The sequence below is a fragment of the Rhipicephalus sanguineus genome, chromosome 4 (assembly GCF_013339695.2).
Source record: "Rhipicephalus sanguineus isolate Rsan-2018 chromosome 4, BIME_Rsan_1.4, whole genome shotgun sequence".
In the NCBI taxonomy this organism is placed as follows: Eukaryota; Metazoa; Arthropoda; class Arachnida; order Ixodida; family Ixodidae; genus Rhipicephalus; species Rhipicephalus sanguineus.
Genome location: NC_051179.1, coordinates 11538413 through 11557862, shown reverse-complemented (window position 1 = coordinate 11557862; position 19450 = coordinate 11538413). Strand labels below are relative to the sequence as shown.

Below are 19450 nucleotides of genomic sequence, written 5' to 3'. Positions count from 1 at the left end.
CGAAGCGAATCCGAAGCGAATAGTGATTTGGTCGAATAATTTCGAATCGAATAGTTCGAATAGTATATAGCACATATTATTATGAAAACTGAGCATTTTTGTCATGACCCTTGCACAATATTTTTAAGAATTGGAGCTAGGTATGAGCGAATGTTACTTGAAATGAAGTGGAAGCAACCTTGAATAGTATCAAGATTTGAATAGCAGTAGGGTGCAAGTTAGAAGTAGTACAATATGTTACAATTTAAAAATTACTATACTTAGCGCATATAAGCCCATATAACACGCTTTTAAACTTAAAAAAATATGTACACTTAACCTTGAAGTGTGACTTCGTGGCAGTGCAGATTTCTCCTGTAAAGGTGGTTTTATGGTAGAGCAACATGACGCTGCAGTGAAACCACCTTTACAGGGGGTTATGTGCGGTTAAACATACATATATTCGTTCATTTCGAATACTTCTAAATTTCGAATAATATAAATTCGTATCGAAGCGAATGCGAATACTGTAATATTCGTTCGAATATTCTAAACGCCCGAATATTCGCCCATCCCTACAAAAATTTTGTGCTTTGTGCCTCTGCTGTGCAGAGTCTCTTCATCCTCACATTTTTGCATAGCTATCTTTATTCCCACATTATGTTTTCTGCACACTTCCTGAAAGGAAATTAAAAAAGCAAATGCGTACAGAGTTGATAATATTGAGAACATTACACCTCAAAAGGTGTAAAAAATAAGGGTGCACGAAATTACACCCTTCTAAGCAAATCTTGTCACCTTGTCCAGGAACAATATTTGTAACTCCGCTTGCATGCACTTACTTTCTTCAGTGCAGTGCATTGAAAACTTAGTTGAAATGTTGTGTGATGCTGATGGATGGATCTCGTTTGGTATCTGTAACTACTAGGATTTCAGTATTCAAAAAATAAAGTGCCATCGACATTGACGTTCACAGTTTGAGGACAAGACAAGGCTAATAAAAAGAAGCAGCGAGTGTAGTGTTGAATGTGGAAGTACAGAAATAATGTGAGAGCGCATCAAAAGCAAGAACAGCTGCTGGATAGGTTCTTTCCAAATATACTAAACATGGAACAGTTGAAGGTTTCATATCTCACATTCCTACAGAGAGTTCTTGAATGAAGCACCCAATTCTGTAAATTTGACAAAACTCATTGAAGAACTGAATATTCCTCACTTGGTGTGCAGTTCCTCACTCGCTATTGCAGTCAAAAGTTTTCCATGGTTTGAAAAGGCAAAAAATGCGCTCCAACTAAATTATTAACGGATGTAACCAAGTGCTGCTGGAAGCGGGGGTGCTGCGTTAGATGAATTCCATCATGTCTGTGCATCTCAGAAAAGGCATATAAATGTGCACTTGCCAAAAGGCATATATGTACTGGCACATAGAATTAAATTAACACTTGCATGAACCTCTATCCAACATAACTGTAACATACATACACTATAATAACTATAGACAAAAGAAGAACATACCAACACTTAATTTATGTAATTGCTAACTGCACACCAATAATATAAATACAGTTATTTGAAAAATAAATTTCACATGTGTTCTTACATGATGTCAGCAATTGGAAATCATTCAAACTGCAAAAATTTTAAGTCATTTCATGTTGCTTACTTCCTACTTTATAGAAACATACTGTTGACTATTACTATCATTTCTCTATGCAGCAACAGTTTATTATCCTATTGCAAGCAGCATGAACAGCACTCAAGTAACAAGCTAAGTAGAACTTCAATTACTCCTTCCAAAAGTCACTTTGTTTTGTTAACACAGTAACACAATGCTTAAAAACTGGCTTTTGGTTCACATGATGATCTGGGACAAAATGGAGGCTGCATCTTCAACAGCCACTTGAGACATGGGAAGGTCATCAATATCTGGCATGTCCGGAACAGTCTTCGTCACCGTTCTCTTGTACTTGCTTGAGGAGTCATTTATGGCCTTGTGTGACTGAAGCAAATGCTGTCGTAGTTTTATTTGGCTGACTGCACCTTTGGAGCACAGTGGACAGAAAAACTTGAACTCCTTGGTGTGCTGTGTGATGATGTGGTTCTTGAGATTGTTTGGTATGCTGAATGCCTTGCTGCAGTGTGGGCACACGTGTGGTTTCTCGCCAGTGTGTGAGCGAATGTGCAGAGCCAAAACGCTCTGCGAGTTGAAACTGCGGCTGCAGTAGGTGCAAGTGAGTCGCTCAGCATCGGTGTGCCGGTTCAACCTGTGTGCAGCTAGGCTGCTCTGGTACTTGAAGCGAATGTGACAGACGTCACAGCTGTGCCGCCACGTGTGGTCGCCACTCTTCCACTGGCTCGATGACCTTGCTTCCTTGCTATGCCGAAACCTCCGATGAATAGAAAGCCCCTGCAAAAGTGGCTAATATCAACCCGAGACACTGCATGTAGCGCTCGGCTATTGGAAGAAAACTTAAGTTGTTGTTCACAAGAGAATGGTGCAAAGCAATAACGTTGATTTCTCGGAATTCATTAGTGAATAAAAATCTGCCCTCATTTGAGGACTGTGCCCCATACAAACGCTTCTCCATGGAAGCGTTTGTACGGGGCTCAGTCCTCAAACGAGGGCAGATTATCCGAAATAAATAAGAGGCTAGTAAATTGCAGGGCAAGGCCAAATACAGTAAAACCTCGGTGATACGTTCACGGCTCGTACGAATTTCGGGGTGATACGAATTTTTCTGTGGTCCCGGCCAAGGCCCATTAGCCTGCAATGTATTGGGGTACGGTTGTTGCGAACCGATTTGCACCCCACGACGTTTGATACGAATGTACGCTATAGCGCACAGGTACGAACAGGTGCTGCCCGCGCTGTCGCGGAAGACGCGGCAGTCACGCGCGGGCGCGGGCATGCGCGCGAATCTTGAAGGCCTTTAGGCGCCTTCGCGTTGAGATTACAGATGACGTTGACGCCGCGCTTTTTTTTTTTTTCCGACACGTTGACGCGTGCTCCTGTGCTCGAGGCAGCAGCGTCGTTGTACTGTGTTAACACGTGCCTGCCACGTCTATGTAAGCCATGTCCCCGCAATCAGAGTTCTATGAAACAAGACTGAAACTTGGGCTGCGGGTCCGTCATGAAGTCCCATTAAAGGTGGACGAAGACCCCAAGAGACGAAGCAAACGGTCTTGGCGAAGGAGCTTGGCCTCTATCTATCGTGTGCAAAGCGCTTCTTAAGCCACTTTCGCTGCAGTACTTTGGTGTCATGCAAAAAAGCGTAGTAAGATTGGGAAGGGGCACTAGCGGTCCCGGGGCACAACACATCTGGTTCATTACTTACACACGCGCGCATGCACCGTATATTTACAAGTGCAAGTATGATCGCTGACGCCTAAAAACTTTACTGGCAATCATTCAGAGCTGTTCATGACGTAGCTGCGGCCCTGAGAAACACTAAATCAAAATGTATGCCAACCTTCTTTTTTCGCATACTAGTAATTTTCCATGTTTTCTGGTGATACGAATTTTGGATGATACGAATATTTTTCGTAACCCCGCGAGATTTGTATCACCGAGGTTTTACTGTAAGTAGAAGAACTCGTGGACACGGCCTGTGAAAAATCAGTTCTGCAGAAATCCACGAGGAGGAGTTCTTGCACTATTTCTCGCAGCATCAGTTGTAGTAAACACTTACAGATGCCCGAGATCCTTTCCATTTAAAAGCAGAAGAAAGCATTACTCAGTGACGACCCACCTCATCCTGTATCCTTCCCGAATATTTCCCCATATTTTGATTTCACCAACCAACCTCTCTAGTTGAAGTCGTGTTTGCTTTGTGAAGTGACCCTCGCTGGCAAGGGAGAAGCTGAGAGACATGCCTTTTCTCCCTCCTCTTACCTGGTGCGTGCTTTTTTCTGTGTTAGCTTTGCTTTAGTTCCTTCACCTCAGTGCTACTTTATAGATAACAGCACAACAAGAGCCAATTACAGCAGCTGGTGGAAATGACCCACAGTAGCATCAGGGCAATACAGCGAAATACCTCAGTCTTCCAACCTAAGGGTAATTAGTTTGAATTCTTGCATTGCGTACTAATTGTTATTATCATTTTAACACGAAAGTGTTTTATGCTGGGGACCACCAAGACTACAGTGACGTATTTCCATCACGGAAATGACGTCGAAAAAATTTACCCGATTAGATGGCAAAGAAAAAAAGTTCTGTCAACGGGCATCGAACCCACGACCGCTCGGTCCGCAACAACAGATGCCGGGCACGCTATCCACTGCGCCACGGTCACAGACTCTAGAGCCTTTACAAACGCACCTTTTATATCTACCACTCTCCCGGTCGGCGGGGTGGCGTTTTCCTCTGGGAGCGGTAAAGTAAAGTAATTCGTCATTACTGTGGCCCCTGCGATTAGCACTTGCAACGCGTTACATGTCCGTCCCATTCGGCGCGTTTTCAATAGAAGTTCAATTTTTCAATGCCTTAACACATCGCGAGGTGGTGACCTTAGCTCAAGCGCCGTAAAAGTGTCGGCCTCGCTAGCCTCGCTCATAGTATCACGCTAATCCAAACCAAAAATAGCTCTGCTACGCGCGCCTGCCTCACGTGGCTGTAACACCGCGTTCCCCGCTCACGCGCTCGCCCCGAGAAAAATCGCGGCCGGGCTACCGGGGCGGCACGACGCGCTTTGCGTTTCCCTCTAGTGTGGCCGCGGTGTTCAATCACATTTAACAGGCCGCGGGATGGCGACCAAGTTCTGCGTCTAATATGCGACGGTCTTCTGGCTATCACACCTCGTTGTCTGATTACGCTTTCACCGTTAACTACTACAGCTACCACAAGGGTTTGTTTAATCATTTAACATGGACGTTAGTCGTCGGGATGGAGATGTACCAACAATCATGAAAGTGTGTGCATACACGTTAAACGGTGCTATAGCTGCCAGACATCAATGTATATTGTGCAAACTCTCTTATATCAATGTACAGTAAACATTCAGTTACTTCTGTAAGGGCGCACTTTACTTTCGTGTTATTCCGATTCCTATGACGGAGGGATCAACCATTTTTTTACTAGTTTATTTACAACTTTGCAGAGAGAACCTTGGGATTCCAGGTAAGGAAGTGGGTCCATAGAAGCTGTGTTTTCACTGGTTGCAAGAACACCAAAGCACATGGATGAACATGGCCACAGACAGGGAACAAGCACCAGTGCTTAGAAATGAACAGGTGGACGGCTTGCAAAAGCGTATAAGAGACAGGGCAGGCGAGTGGGGCTCATGCAGCATGCTTAATTTGGGACAAAAAAAAAGGGGGGGGGGCATGTCTTTAAAAGGGGTGCGGGACACGTCTGGATTTGCAGTGGTTGTTGCGTTGGTATTAGTAGTATATGCCCTTGCACAGCAACAAGAGAATGATGAAAAGACACTCTTTACAGTTGCAGCCAGCTGCTACAGTGTGAAAGCTCGAACTTATGTAGTAATAAGTCAATACTACCTGTGAGTACTTAAACCGTTGCTTGCACAGTTCACACTGATAAGGTAGACTTGCTTCATGGCTTTGGCTGTGATGGTCCAATGCCGCCTTAGTTTCGTAGAAGTTGTCGCACATGCTACACAAGAGAAACAGGCAATGAAAAGGTGGCATGTTTCACATAGACAACTGCCCTGCATTGTGCTGCTAGTTTCTGCGCTTGGATAAAGCAAGAAGCAAACTCCAGGCCTGCAAGGAACATGCAGCACAGTCGCAGTGCAAGAAGGAGGAGCAGTTTCTTAAGTGTCTGCCACAAACTCTTTGAGTGCAGTAGGGTACGGATTTGGGCTGGTTGGTGCATGACTTCACATAGAAAACAGCGCTACGAGACGGGACAAAGAAAGGGCACAAACACGGCGCTGACTATCAACCAAATGTGCTTTTATTCCACCAGTCCGCATATTTATACATCACCATGACTAACGAAAGCATAACAAAAAACCAGAAAAAGCCGGTCAGCCTGCGCAAAGGCAAGAAAATTTTAACTCGACAGAAATGCTATCTCCTTCGGAAGCAGTGAAATCGAGGGGAGGCTAACACATGCCTCGCCGCCTTTACAAATGTGATACGCTTCAGAAACGAGACGCGCACGTTCGTCATAGTACTTTGATAGGAAATTCGTATCTTTAAAAGATGGCTGGCAGCCGCATTCATTACAATGAATGGATAGTTGACTGTCTTTTGCTTGTTTAGAGACCTTGTTCGCGTGCTCGCGCAAGTGGTCATTAGCACACCGGCCAGTTTGACCAACATAGTAACGCCCGCAGGAAAGAGGAATCTTGTACACAACAGAATCGCAACATTCAACAAACTTTTGCCGGTGCTTCTTACTACATCTTTCCGTCTTGGTTTCTCTGTTTACCTGCTGACACAGGCTACCAAGTTTATTTTTGGCAGAGAATAACAACCTTACCCCAGCCCTACTGACCACCTTTTTAAGATTATGTGCCACCTGGTGCACATACGGGATGACTGCAACTGGTTGCTGGGGGTGTGTCGGTGATTGCACCGCTGCTGAGACCCTGTTCTTAAAGCTAGAAAGGAGGCTTTCAGCGATGCTGGTCAATACAGTTTCCGGGAAACCTGCCAGCTTCAAACGTGCTAATTGACAAGAAAAACTCTCCTCAACCTGGTGGTCACAGGACCTCTCAAGCGCCGCCTTCATGCAGGCCCTGGCAATGCCGCGCTTCACAATCTTCGAGTGCGCGGACGAAAAAGGGAGAAGGCTCTTCTGCGACCTAGGCGCATAACCCCAACAAACATGGTCGTTTGAGAACAAGAGTTCCAAGTCTAAGAAGCGTAACCTATTGTCTAAGGGATGCTCAATGGTCAACTCAAGTGGGCTTAATTCCGTGAGGAATACGTCAAAAATTCCAGCAGCAGGCTGTACGTCAAGAGGGTTAGTGCAATAAAATACTAAAAAGTCGTCCACGTACCGCATCACCTTTACCACGCTAGTCTGTCTAAGTTTGCTGTCAAGATTACGGTCGACAAATTTTGTGGAATCACGGTCGACAAATTTTTAGAGTTCTTAAAGTTTTACATGCAATCCACTTTCATAAGTTTTGACGATAAGCTTTTCATTCAGCGAAAAGGAGTCTGCATTGGCTCATGCATCGCCCCTGTCCTCAGCGACATCTTACTAGCCCGCTATGACCGTAATCTTGACAGCAAACTTAGACAGACTAGCGTGGTAAAGGTGATGCGGTACGTGGACGACTTTTTAGTATTTTATTGCACTAACCCTCTTGACGTACAGCCTGCTGCTGGAATTTTTGACGTATTCCTCACGGAATTAAGCCCACTTGAGTTGACCATTGAGCATCCCTTAGACAATAGGTTACGCTTCTTAGACTTGGAACTCTTGTTCTCAAACGACCATGTTTGTTGGGGTTATGCGCCTAGGTCGCAGAAGAGCCTTCTCCCTTTTTCGTCCGCGCACTCGAAGATTGTGAAGCGCGGCATTGCCAGGGCCTGCATGAAGGCGGCGCTTGAGAGGTCCTGTGACCACCAGGTTGAGGAGAGTTTTTCTTGTCAATTAGCACGTTTGAAGCTGGCAGGTTTCCCGGAAACTGTATTGACCAGCATCGCTGAAAGCCTCCTTTCTAGCTTTAAGAACAGGGTCTCAGCAGCGGTGCAATCACCGACACACCCCCAGCAACCAGTTGCAGTCATCCCGTATGTGCACCAGGTGGCACATAATCTTAAAAAGGTGGTCAGTAGGGCTGGGGTAAGGTTGTTATTCTCTGCCAAAAATAAACTTGGTAGCCTGTGTCAGCAGGTAAACAGAGAAACCAAGACGGAAAGATGTAGTAAGAAGCACCGGCAAAAGTTTGTTGAATGTTGCGATTCTGTTGTGTACAAGATTCCTCTTTCCTGCGGGCGTTACTATGTTGGTAAAACTGGCCGGTGTGCTAATGACCACTTGCGCGAGCACGCGAACAAGGTCTCTAAACAAGCAAAAGACAGTCAACTATCCATTCATTGTAATGAATGCGGCTGCCAGCCATCTTTTAAAGATACGAATTTCCTATCAAAGTACTATGACGAACGTGCGCGTCTCGTTTCTGAAGCGTATCACATTTGTAAAGGCGGCGAGGCATGTGTTAGCCTCCCCTCGATTTCACTGCTTCCGAAGGAGATAGCATTTCTGTCGAGTTAAAATTTTCTTGCCTTTGCGCAGGCTGACCGGCTTTTTCTGGTTTTTTGTTATGCTTTCGTTAGTCATGGTGATGTATAAATATGCGGACTGGTGGAATAAAAGCACATTTGGTTGATAGTCAGCGCCGTGTTTGTGCCCTTTCTTTGTCCCGTCTCGTAGCGCTGTTTTCTACGTGAAGTCTTTGAGTGCGCTTACTGCAAGCACCGCGCATGGAAAGTGGCACTTTAATGTACACACATTAATCCGAATACTGTCAAGTGTGCTTTTTGATCCAAAAAGTGTGTTTTGAAGGAAATCATACAAAACTGACACTCTCTATACTTCGTTGTTCACAAACACAAAGTCGAGGTAATACTATGGTCGAACAAGAGTCGTGAAAGCCTGTTCATTGCTGTTTCATACCTGCCAAGTTTGGAGAAACGGAATCCGGGAGATCTACTGAACGGGGGGAAGGGGGGGGGGTGTATAAAGTATGCCGACCGCTAGCAATTATATGGACACTGTCAGCGGGATTTTGCAGTCGCCGCTGACCTGTACAGAGTCCAAACCGATAACATCGCTTACGCATCATCTGTTTCACGTGCGAGTAAATGCGCGCTAGCGCTAGGGACGAACGCGGTTGAAGCAGAGATGAAACGACCCGGCCGTCACCGTCGCGCGAAGGGCACATGCGATAACATCGCTCCGCGTGCGAGGCCTGTCGTCGCTTGCTTACCAGTTATTTCGTCGGGCAAGGGACCATAAGGGGCGCCGTTGAGACGGGGACGGTCGCAAGCACTGGCGAACAAGCTATCTCGACAGACATCGGTAAGGCTACTTTAAGTGGAGAGCCCAGCACTTAAAATTAAAAGTGCTGGGCTCTCCACCTAAAGCAGTAGTAATCGACACATACTTTTGAAGGCGAGATGACTTGTGGGATAGATTTGTGTGTACACAAACACATCATATACGAAATATTAACGGCTGGTATAACCTATAACACATTTAGGATCAATTTTTAAATTGCGTGTAGCGCATCTCTACGTGAAACGTCCCACCTCGCGTCACCGTGACGCACGTGGCGCGCAATGCACTGGACGCGCGGGGCAAAACTGGATTTCCGGGAGATTTTCCTATGACCCGTACAACCGGGAGAAACGTTCAAAATCCGGGAGTCTCCCGGGTAATCTGGGAGACTTGGCAGGTATGCTGTTTATACATGAAAGTGCCCATGCTAACGGAGTCATAAAGAAAGCTATGGTCAGGCTGTTGCCTGATGAACTGTGACATACCCATTTTTTAATCAGTAGGTGGCTTTCGGGTGCCCACCCCTAACAGTTCACAATATGTGACACCTGGTGTGATACTATGCAGCAGGCGCTGCGAGCGCCTGCCCTGTGCCAAAAGGGATCAGGAACACCTACTTACTTACTTACTTACTAACTGCAAAGATGAAAGATCCTTCAACAGGGGTTAATGAGAACTAACAGACAGTCTGTTAGTTCTCATTAATATTGTGCCTAACAAAGAAAAATGAGCCCTTGAAAATCATCTCTTTCCTTCATTCAACAGGGGTTGTTGCTGGAGCCAATGTTTCCGCAAGTGGTCTTCTCTACTTCAAGGCAGCAACTGCCCACTTTAGCGCGCATGTGTGTTTGCTTCGTACACTCTCCCCCAACCACAAAGGTGGAGGAGGAGAGGCCAAGTGCGAAAACAGGAGGGTGGGGGATGAAGGACTGGGGTGGATATTGAGGTAAGCTGGCGTGCTGAATTGGGTGAGTAAAGTGGAAACACATTAATATTATTGTGCAGTCTGTAGTGGGGAAGTAAGACCCTAATAATCATTGTATTACTACACAAATGTGCCGCAATGCTACCACAAACCATAGCGTCTACATTTACAGACGCTTCAAGGACATTTCACTTAACCTGGCCTCTGAAGTACAGCCAGTTTTGTCCGATTGTATTCCAGATGACAGTGTTTAATCTTGATTGATTGACTTGTTGATTGATTAAAGCACACCATTCCTAATTTCTTTTACCACAAAACGGCACTCAAGGTACTCCTGGCACAAAAGGCAACTTCCGATTGACTGACTGACTGACTGATTGATTGATTGATTGATTGATTGATTGATTGATTGATTGATTGATTGATTGATTGATTGATTGATTGATAATGTTCAATGGAACAGGTGCATATAGGCCAAAGAGTGCCATGAAGTTTCTATTATCTTTGACCACAACAGGTACCTTCTCAGGAATGGTGTTCTCAGAACACAAGAGTAATATGCTCTGTCACACAGGCACCCAAAGCACAACCTCTGCAAAGTGTGCATTGGCAAGAGGTGACATGCAGCTTGCAACAGAGGGACGCAACTCTATACAGCCTAATTAAAGCATAAGCAGACGTACGTGCAAGGGAAACCTTGTCCCAACCGATGTGCATCGAGGTGCTGTTGAAAGAGCTTCTCGGAGAAGAACAGGCGTGGACATTGTTGGCAGCTGAGTCGGACCTTGCGGTGCACACTTTGGACGTGCCGTGTCATCTGGTCACGGAACACAAACTGTTTGTTGCACTCGGGACATTGATGGGGGTACACTCCCGTGTGTGTCACCCTGTGCAACGCAGGAGATAAATCAACATGTGGCAATAGACATGCAACTTCTCTGAGGCTACGCATTAAAAAAGTAAGTTTACGGGAAAAGGTGATATTTAGGGCAAGAGCAAAGACTTTCTGAATACATAACTAAAACTGCACCATATTCTAAAAAATATTAAAAAAGACACTCCACATGGATACACAGCAGTGGCTACAGAAGTGCCAGTTTAGACAAGAACTATTCTTGGGCTAGGTAAGATCGTGAAAGCTTTTCCTCTGAAGACCAAAGAGTAAAGTAGAAACATCTCTGGATTTCTTGTCACTTGACTATGCATTTGTTCTGGCTGAAGTAACATTGAGTACTGGGTGAGTTTGTGTAGACTCCTGTCGAAGCGTAGCGCGAGGAAAAACGGGACACAGTAAAGAACACGCAGGACAGCGCCTGTCCTGGGTGTTCTTTACTGTGTCCCGTTTTTCCTCGCACTACAGTTTGACATGAATTTGTTCTGGCTCTCTAAGAAGTTTTACATGGCCATAGTGCCTAGCAATTCGATATTTACTCTCATGTTGGTGTGCATGAAGGTTGTTATGTCCAAATGCATAAATATGGCACATATGATAGCATATTCAAATGCTGTGCTCGAGCGTCACAGCTAGGGCGTCCTTACTTGACCTGAACAAACATAGAAAAGCAGTCTGTCATTATACTTTATCATTCCTGACACTTTAACAACAAGAAAAGATGACTGACTCTAATATGTTCTATATGACCAATCTCTGCTGTATTTGTTATATCCTTGGGAGTTTATGGACACATTTTTTTTTCTTGCTGATAAGTGCACAAGAAATCCACAAAGATACAATGGCAATCCACACACAAAAAACTGCAAGTAATCATGTTTGTTTGTGCCAGTTGGTGCATAGAATGTTGTGGAAAAAAGTGAGAAAAGAAAGGCACTGAAGTGTATGATTCTTGCCCCAAACACCAAGAACTGCACACGTTGCTCTGTTATTGCAGTTCTGTAAGCAACTGTTAAACATAACATGACCCACGATGTTTTCTCAGAATGCCAGCTTACATGTGGCGTGTAGGCGGATGGTGAGGATGTTTCTGTATGAAGATTTATTGGTCATACTCGACTTGATGAGCCGATACTACATGAAATGGTATCACTAAAGTTGCAAAGTCTTCTTGCAAACATAATGCTGAATGCAGCACCTTTAAAGCCATAAAGTAAAAAAGACAGACATGACTAATGTAAGCACTAGAGGGAAAGCAATGCGTGTATAATGCAGAAAAAAACCAAGTCTATGTGGGTTGTGTATATAGCACTGAATATTGACCAATAAAGTATTGCCAGCAAGTGCACAGCTGTTCTGTATATTAAAACAACTTATCATTACAAAGAAACTGTATGTACAGCCGGCCAAAAAAGTCGGGGCGTGAGCCCCGACTTTTTTGTGCGTCAGCGCCGCACGACGGAACCTCCTTTCTCCGGTTTACAGAAACTTTGAGACTTAACTTATTTTGACGCCAATAGATTCTCAGAGTCAGCAATAAGTAACGCAATTCATTATTGGGGAATTTTGGCATCTAAGCCAATGGTATTGTTATATTTTTACCTCTGTTTATTATGTCCTTGATATGTAATATACATTATAAAGTACTAACAAAAGGAACTGAAAACCATGTGCTCCGAATACACTACCTCTTTTTTATGCAGTAAATTCAGTCAGTTTGTATTGCCCCCACAGCAAAATAATCCAATGGTGGGACTAAACTTCAAAAAATTTTTTCTTGACTAAAACAAAAACTACTTTGATTAAACTTTCTGTGGACAAAGTTGTTATGATTCTCAATCGTATGCACTTTTCTGCTTATTTTTTCTTGGACCACCTTAGAGTGCTACAGACATCTGAACATAGGCCAATGTAGCGTTCTTTACAAGGTCAGGATTTTATTTTAGGGCCTGTATGCCGCACACAGGCAAAACAAAAGCTTTAGGAGATAGTACGTTTTATGGAGAGTTCTATAAAAATAATTGATTCGTTTGGTCTACAATCGTCTTTTGTACAAAAATTCCCCAAAACGCTGCAATTTACTCAATTTTACTCAAGCACTAAGGAGTGAAAAATATAAAGCTACTCTGAGCAACTGTCCTATAATAAAAGCGCGATGCTCTAAAAACGTAAAAAAGTAAGTTTCAAATGAATGCCTGAAACTGTCCATTTATGGCGAATTTTTCTTTCGTACCTGGTTTTCCACCATATCGAGAAGTTCAAATGGCGCTCACGTGCCCGAAAAATGTTTGCCGCTCAAAATATTTTGGGAAAATACTGTAGAACTAATGTCTATATGTACGTAATTTTCTCAGATTTTTTTAGAGAAATTGATTTTTGTCGAGCACCCCAGCTGGGACAGTTGGCGTGGAATGACCCTATTCACACTTTTCAGGATATTTATAACCGCTTTCCCACAAATTTATGAGGAAGTCCACAGGTGGGACAATGGGCCACTGTGCTGAGAGAGCTGTGTTAAAACACAGCAGTTTCACTGACTTAAGTCACCAAGCATATGACACCAGGTATGTGCCGCTCATTAACAAGTTTATTTATTGCCAACTTAGGTAACATGGCATGTGCTGCTCTTCAATTAATGTTTCGCACACTACCTTAAAGGGGCTCTAAAACACTTTTCCAAGTAAGGCTTCACTAAAAGAACTTATTGCCTCACGAATCGAACGCCACAAAAAATTTTTAGAATCCGTCCAGTACGTGCAGTTACAAAGATTTGCCGCACGCTGTAATTGCTTTCTCTCTTTTCTCGCCCTGACAAAAGCACTGGAAGCTAAGCAGGGGGGAATGGCATGGGGGAAGGAGGTACGTCATGCACGCCTCCTGACCTTGAGCACATTTTCTTTTTTTTTTCGAACGTGTGACGTACTTTCAGTGCGATCGTGCGCGCGCGCCGGTAGTTACTCGGTAGTTACTGCGGCCACCGCAAGGTGGCCGCAGTAACTATTGAGTGCGCCGTGTTCAAATCAGCCAACGACGTGGAACTTGTGTCAGTGATGCTGCAAGCATTATTTTTGTCGAGAGAAGAGGAAGCGCTTGTTAGCTGACTTTGCAAATTTATTCTATATCCCAGGCGGCGTGCTGCGCTATAATGTTTGGCTCGCGTGTTCTTGGGAGCCTCGACTACCGATCGGCAGCGCTTTCTGACCATGCCAAAAAAGTGTTGCAGGTCCCCTTTAAGTGTGTCTGCCATGGCTTAGGGCCAATTTTTTTTTGTCACTGAAGAGTGGCACATGAACACCGACACGTACACAGTAAGATTTCAGAATTTATTTTAATGTTGGGTGAAATAAAAGCATCACCATTAAGACCACCTTGTCTGAATATAGCATGTTCACAGATGCACCACAAGCTGACTTTGCAGCGCTGCAACTAGATGGTGTTCGAGAGGGCTGCATAAGAAATGAGCCCATCTGCCACACGCTTCGTACACGATGCATTTCAGCTGTGGAAATATGATTTGTTACTACGCAGCAACAAATGATAAGCACGTTAACATTAACACTCTTAGTGAGATTGGTTCTGCAGAATTGTTTTCTTTATATAGCAATGAAAGGTGTTTCATTAACAAGGCACCAAATAGCCTGAAAGCTAGGCCTAAGGTTGATGACTGGGTGTGTTGGTATAGTAAAACTAAGTTGGCTAGCGCAGCACATTAGCGAGACATACGGAAGAGAGACACACTCGGCAGAGCGTCCTGCTCTGTGTCTCGCCGAAGTGTTGCACTATCCAACTCCAGTTGCCCAAAAGAACATTCTTATCAAAACATACCTGTGCCTTGCGAGCCGTGGGTAGCTAAAGCTCTTGAAGTCACAGCGATCACACTTGAGAGGTCGCAGCAGGGGGAACGTACCGTCTTGGGCATTGACAGAATCCCCATAATGCGTTAAGGCTACGTGACGTTGCAGCTTCCGCTCAGTGGCCAGCCACTTGCCACAGAGCTCACACTGCCGGCGACCTTCCTGGCTGTGGATGGCACGCACGTGTATGTTCAGGGAGCGCTTTAGCTTGAATACCTGAGCAGAAGAAAAAGCTAATTTTGCTTTAACCCATATATGCACAGTGTCCTACATATAGGACGCTTCTTTGATGCACTCTAACATCGCTATTTCTCTAGCTGATGACTAGCGCCACATACAGCACATCAAGCAGGCCTCATTCTCAAGGTGTGCAAGCCTAGACATTGCTTGCTTTTCATGCTGCCACGTGCCGACCGCTTTCTCCGGGCAAACGCGTGCTTTGTGTGAAAGACGTCATGGAGAGGAAGAAGTGCAATGTCTGCGTGCACGTGAAATGTTTCAAGGCTTACCACACCCACACTAGCATCCCTAATGCCCAGTGTCCTATATGTATAGGACAGCTTGAAAAACAGTGTTGCGTTTACCTGGCAGTAAATAAAGAACTTGTGCTTTCTTTTGAGGGTATAAGTACACGTTTTGTGAAAAAAAATATTTGTTTTGTCATTTTTTCTGAGTTTGGGCATATATGCGTTAAAGAATAACTGCAACCAAGTCACTCTGGCTTAGCTGCTCAACACCATTAGTTAGAACAAAGAACGTCTCTGCAGTCAATTTTTTGACAGGAATAACTTGTCCTGGTCAGTCGTTTTTTAGACCATAGTTGCTCACCTCAAGCCTTTAACTTCTTGTTTGTATGCTTAGACTAATTTGAAGTAAATTGTACATATTACACAATACTCAAGCAATTTTGCGAAGACCACAGGGTTGGTAATGGGCTAATTACTTAGTAACAATCTTTAATTAGTGCCTAAGAATATTTGTTGGGGTTTTACATCCCAAAATGACGATACGATTATGAGGGATGCGGTAGTGGAGGGCTCCGGAAATTTTGACCTGCTGGTGTTCTTTAACGTGCACGTATCTAGTACACGGGCCTTGATCATTTTTGCCTCCGTCAAATGCAGCCGCCATGGCCGGGATTCCGTCCCGCAACCTTCGGGTCGGCAGTCGATCGCAATACTAACTAGACCGCCGTGGCAGCCAATCGGCAGTTAAGCAGACCGTGCTCGTCCGTGTAGTAGTTGGCAGCTGTGACACAAATCTCAATACGTATATTGCATGTGATGAGTTACGTGTAATGTGGGCATTGCCAAATCTTGCAGCTGATGCCGAAAAGTTGTGCTGGTTCTTCAAGTTGTCGGTCTGTTGTCACGTTTAGGGATTGCCAATGGGAGCAATTTCCTTCACTTTTCGAATCAAAGACATTTATTTCTGACAGCTTTTTGTTACAGATGCGCTAGTATTTCAAGCAAGAAATTTTGCATGGAGGCAAAGCTTAGCCACACTATCTGGAACTAAGTCCTTTTTTTCATGATGGTCAATATTTTGTTGCAGTTGGACTTCAAGTGAAAAGAAGTAGGTCAATATAAATTGGAAATGAGCTCTTCTTTCTGTGCAATATTTGAACTGCTTGTGTCAACCTGGCATGCATACTCTCATAAGGACACAAAACAAATGTGGTCTTGTGTAGGTCAGTCAGGTATTGCCAAGGAACAATCTTTGCTGGACAATTCTTGCTTGGGCTTTAAGCCATTTTCTGTTCATATACAGCGTTAATTTTTCAAATACAGTTTATTTTTCATTATTACAGAATGAATTATACCCGCAGCGAGCATTCCCGGTCGGTGCTGAGAGAGGAATGATGAGAAAATTTGGTCATTATTATGGCGCCAAAAAGTACCATTGGTCTGTCTGAGAAAAAGATCGCACTCAAGGAACTCTGCTGGGCTTTCACTTCAAGGAATATTGCTCATAAATAGACATAAGCAATCTCCGTTTAAAAGAATTGAGACTTGCATGTAACAAGTCATGCGTAACTGATTGCTCACAATCAAATTTTTTGGCAGTTTTCTAATAATCAATTACTTTTAGTCGTTATCACTCACTGTATTTCAATTACTCTTTGAGTAATCAATAACATGTAATCAATTACTTTGTTGATGAGGAGGTATAATGCAGCCTTATCCCCTTAATTTGGCAGGAACTACAGTAGAACAGCTTCGTGATTGTGCTTGAGTGAATAGGCAAGCCTAGGTGCTGCGCACTTGTTTCCTGATGGAGTCCACTGCAGCGTGCCTCATAATCGCATGTACTTTCCTTGGCTTTCATGTCTCTTAGTTCTAATTAATGTTGTGTCACAATCAAATTGTGGTTCTAGAATAGAATGCCCCATCATTTAATTATGAGTTTCCTCATCATAATACTCTGCCGTATGTTGGCTGACTAACTGAAACAGCACTAATATCATTCAGCAATGATGGCCACATTTCATTGAACCTGGTGGGAGTGCCTCCTCAGAGATGCTCTGAATAGTAGCAACTGCAATGCACAGTGCTTCACAGAGGACCAAGATGCAAGCGTCATGACACTGCAACAACCGCAATCTTGTTTATCGTCATTCCGCTCATGTTTTGAAAAATAAGCAAGGGAGAAGATGAACGAGAATTATGAAAAGCAATTGCTAGTGAAATAAACAAGGTGCAAGTGCTGCAGAAGTTTCAGCGAAATTGTCAGGCCAGCTCATTCTATTTCCTGTATTGGTACAATGTTAATAAATGCTTGGAGGGAAGTAACATGGAAGTGATACACTACTTTTCAATAATTCTTTGATTACTTTCTCGGGGCAGTAAATGGTAAATATAACCAATTACATTTTCAAGGAAAGTAATCTTAATAGGTTATTGTTTTTCTGTAATGTGTAGAGAGAGGGAAAAAGGCAAACGAAGAAAATGTTAAATGGAAAAGAAGATTTTGGTTTGCTACACTACACTAGAGGGTATCAAAACGGGGAAAGAATATATACAATAACACTAAAGCACTCGAGCAAACAATTATGCAAGCAAACCATAAAACTGACCTTGGGGCAGTGAGGACACTTTGCATTGTCACCAGGGTTGCCATGAATACAGACCATATGTGCTTTAAGGTTAGTCATGGATGTCAGTGAGGCACCACATTTGCGGCACTCATATGGCCGCAGGTTTTTGTGAATGTTTGTGTGAGCCTGGATGCCTCGGTGGCTCCTAAACACACGATCACAGAAAGTGCACGGATAGAGACGTGTCGTTGAGTTCTTGCCAATTCCAGCAGCTGTTGGCCCATCTGTCTTTTCATGCACTGTTTCATGGTGATGCTCAAGCATGGCACTATGGAGGAAGGGTTTCTGGCAATAGTCACACTGATGCACTGAAACATTAGGGTGTTTCTCAACCACATGGTCACACAGCTTGGAGTAAGCATCAGTGATGAAAGAACAGTGGGAGCAGATAAACTCTCGCCTTTTGCGTTTGGATGTAGCACAGACAACACCACACCGTGCTTTGTGGCCCTTAAAGGATTCCTCGCCCACAAAAACCATCAGGCAAAGTGTGCAATAAAAGCAGATGCCTTTTCCGTGTGCCGCTGTCACGTGCGATTCGAGGTGAATGGCCTCGCTGAACAGTTCACCGCAGATGTGGCAAAAGTGTGAATCTGGATGCGCTGACTGACGATGGGTGTCAAGATCAGAGAGTGATGCAAACATTTCTGCGCACCCCACACATCTGAATTCAGTAGTTCCGCTGGTGCTGGAATCGCCTGAAATTGGAATGTTTAGTGTAGGGTTCGTATATTCCTCAAGCGCACGAGAAACTAATGTTTGTGGGCAATCAGGAGTGGTTTCTGAAACGGGGTTTTGCGGACAGTCTGCAGGCTCACTTCTGGGCGGCACATTACTAACACTTTTCAGCCTGGTCACCAAAGGCACTGCAGCGCCACGGCTTGTGTGGTTGAGCAGGTGCGTCTGAAGACTCTGTCGCGAGGAGAACGACTTCGCGCACGTATTGCAGTGAAACCTCTCCTTGGGAGGCCTCCCGCGCTTCGGCGGAGGCCTCGGCACATCTTTCGCCGCGCTTGCTACGTCCGCTGGGCCAGCGGACGCGAGATGCGACTTGCAATGCTCCACCGCCTCGTCCTTGTCGAAAGTGCGGTGCGGACACTCGGTGCACACAAACACAGTTTTGGTCTCGGGCTCTCCGGCCTTGATGATGTCCTCGAGGGCCTTCTTGCACTCTTCAGGGTCGTCCGCAACGACAGTGTCAACGGGCGGTGTTTGTGGTACCGCGTTCGCTACCGGCTTGGTTGATGTCCCCTTGCGTACATTCTTTAACTGACATATGCGCTGTCCATTGACGAGGGGGGAGCGGACGCTCAGACCCCTGGGAACGGAGGGAGCCTCGAAACTCTTGTCGAAGTTGTTCCGAGCAATGGGAACCCTCCTGCCGCATACGAGGGCGTGACACAAGGAAAACGGACTTTTGCGATCCACCGCTTTTGGTTGAGACGGAGGAGCAACTATCAGGTCGACGGAGCTTCCAGCGGGAAGACCGAGGGGGAATAAAAGCTCGGCTGTAAGCGGCTCGACGTCCAAGTTGACCGTCACATAGATTCCCATAGTGCGTCTCCACGAATTAGCAAAAATAAGTACACAAAATCGTGTAGCTGAGCATGCTACTGCCCAAACATTACATAATTAGAACGGGCTTACAAGTGAATCCGGCCGCGAAACATCGGTACAGATACAACACGACAGAACAGAAACCACATTTCAAACTGCCGACTGT

At 44.6% G+C, this 19450-nt stretch overlaps 1 protein-coding gene across 1 annotated transcript; it reads right to left on the bottom strand.

Annotated features, from left to right (window-relative positions):
* Positions 1 to 1509: 1509 nt before the first annotated feature.
* Positions 1510 to 19422, bottom strand: LOC119389392 (zinc finger protein 699). The gene is made up of 5 exons (XM_037656620.2): positions 17707 to 19422; positions 14602 to 14846; positions 10568 to 10771; positions 5476 to 5590; positions 1510 to 2386 (listed from the first exon to the last, which is right to left on the bottom strand). Exons 1-5 carry the CDS (start codon positions 19279 to 19281, stop codon positions 1832 to 1834), a joined length of 2694 nt encoding a protein of 897 aa, XP_037512548.1. The 5' UTR covers positions 19282 to 19422; the 3' UTR covers positions 1510 to 1831.
* Between the last annotated feature and the right edge of the window lie 28 nt (positions 19423 to 19450).

Bases quoted from the DNA above. Each gene is read 5' to 3' on its own strand.
- LOC119389392 (XM_037656620.2), bottom strand. From the start codon at position 19,281: ATGGGAATCTATGTGACGGTCAACTTGGACGTCGAGCCGCTTACAGCC. The intron at 14,847-17,706 runs GTCAGTTTTATG...TCTTCTGCTCAG, and splicing joins AGTGTCCTCACTGCCCCAAG to GTATTCAAGCTAAAGCGCTC. The intron at 10,772-14,601 runs GTATGTTTTGAT...TGCGTTGCACAG, and splicing joins CCACGGCTCGCAAGGCACAG to GGTGACACACACGGGAGTGT.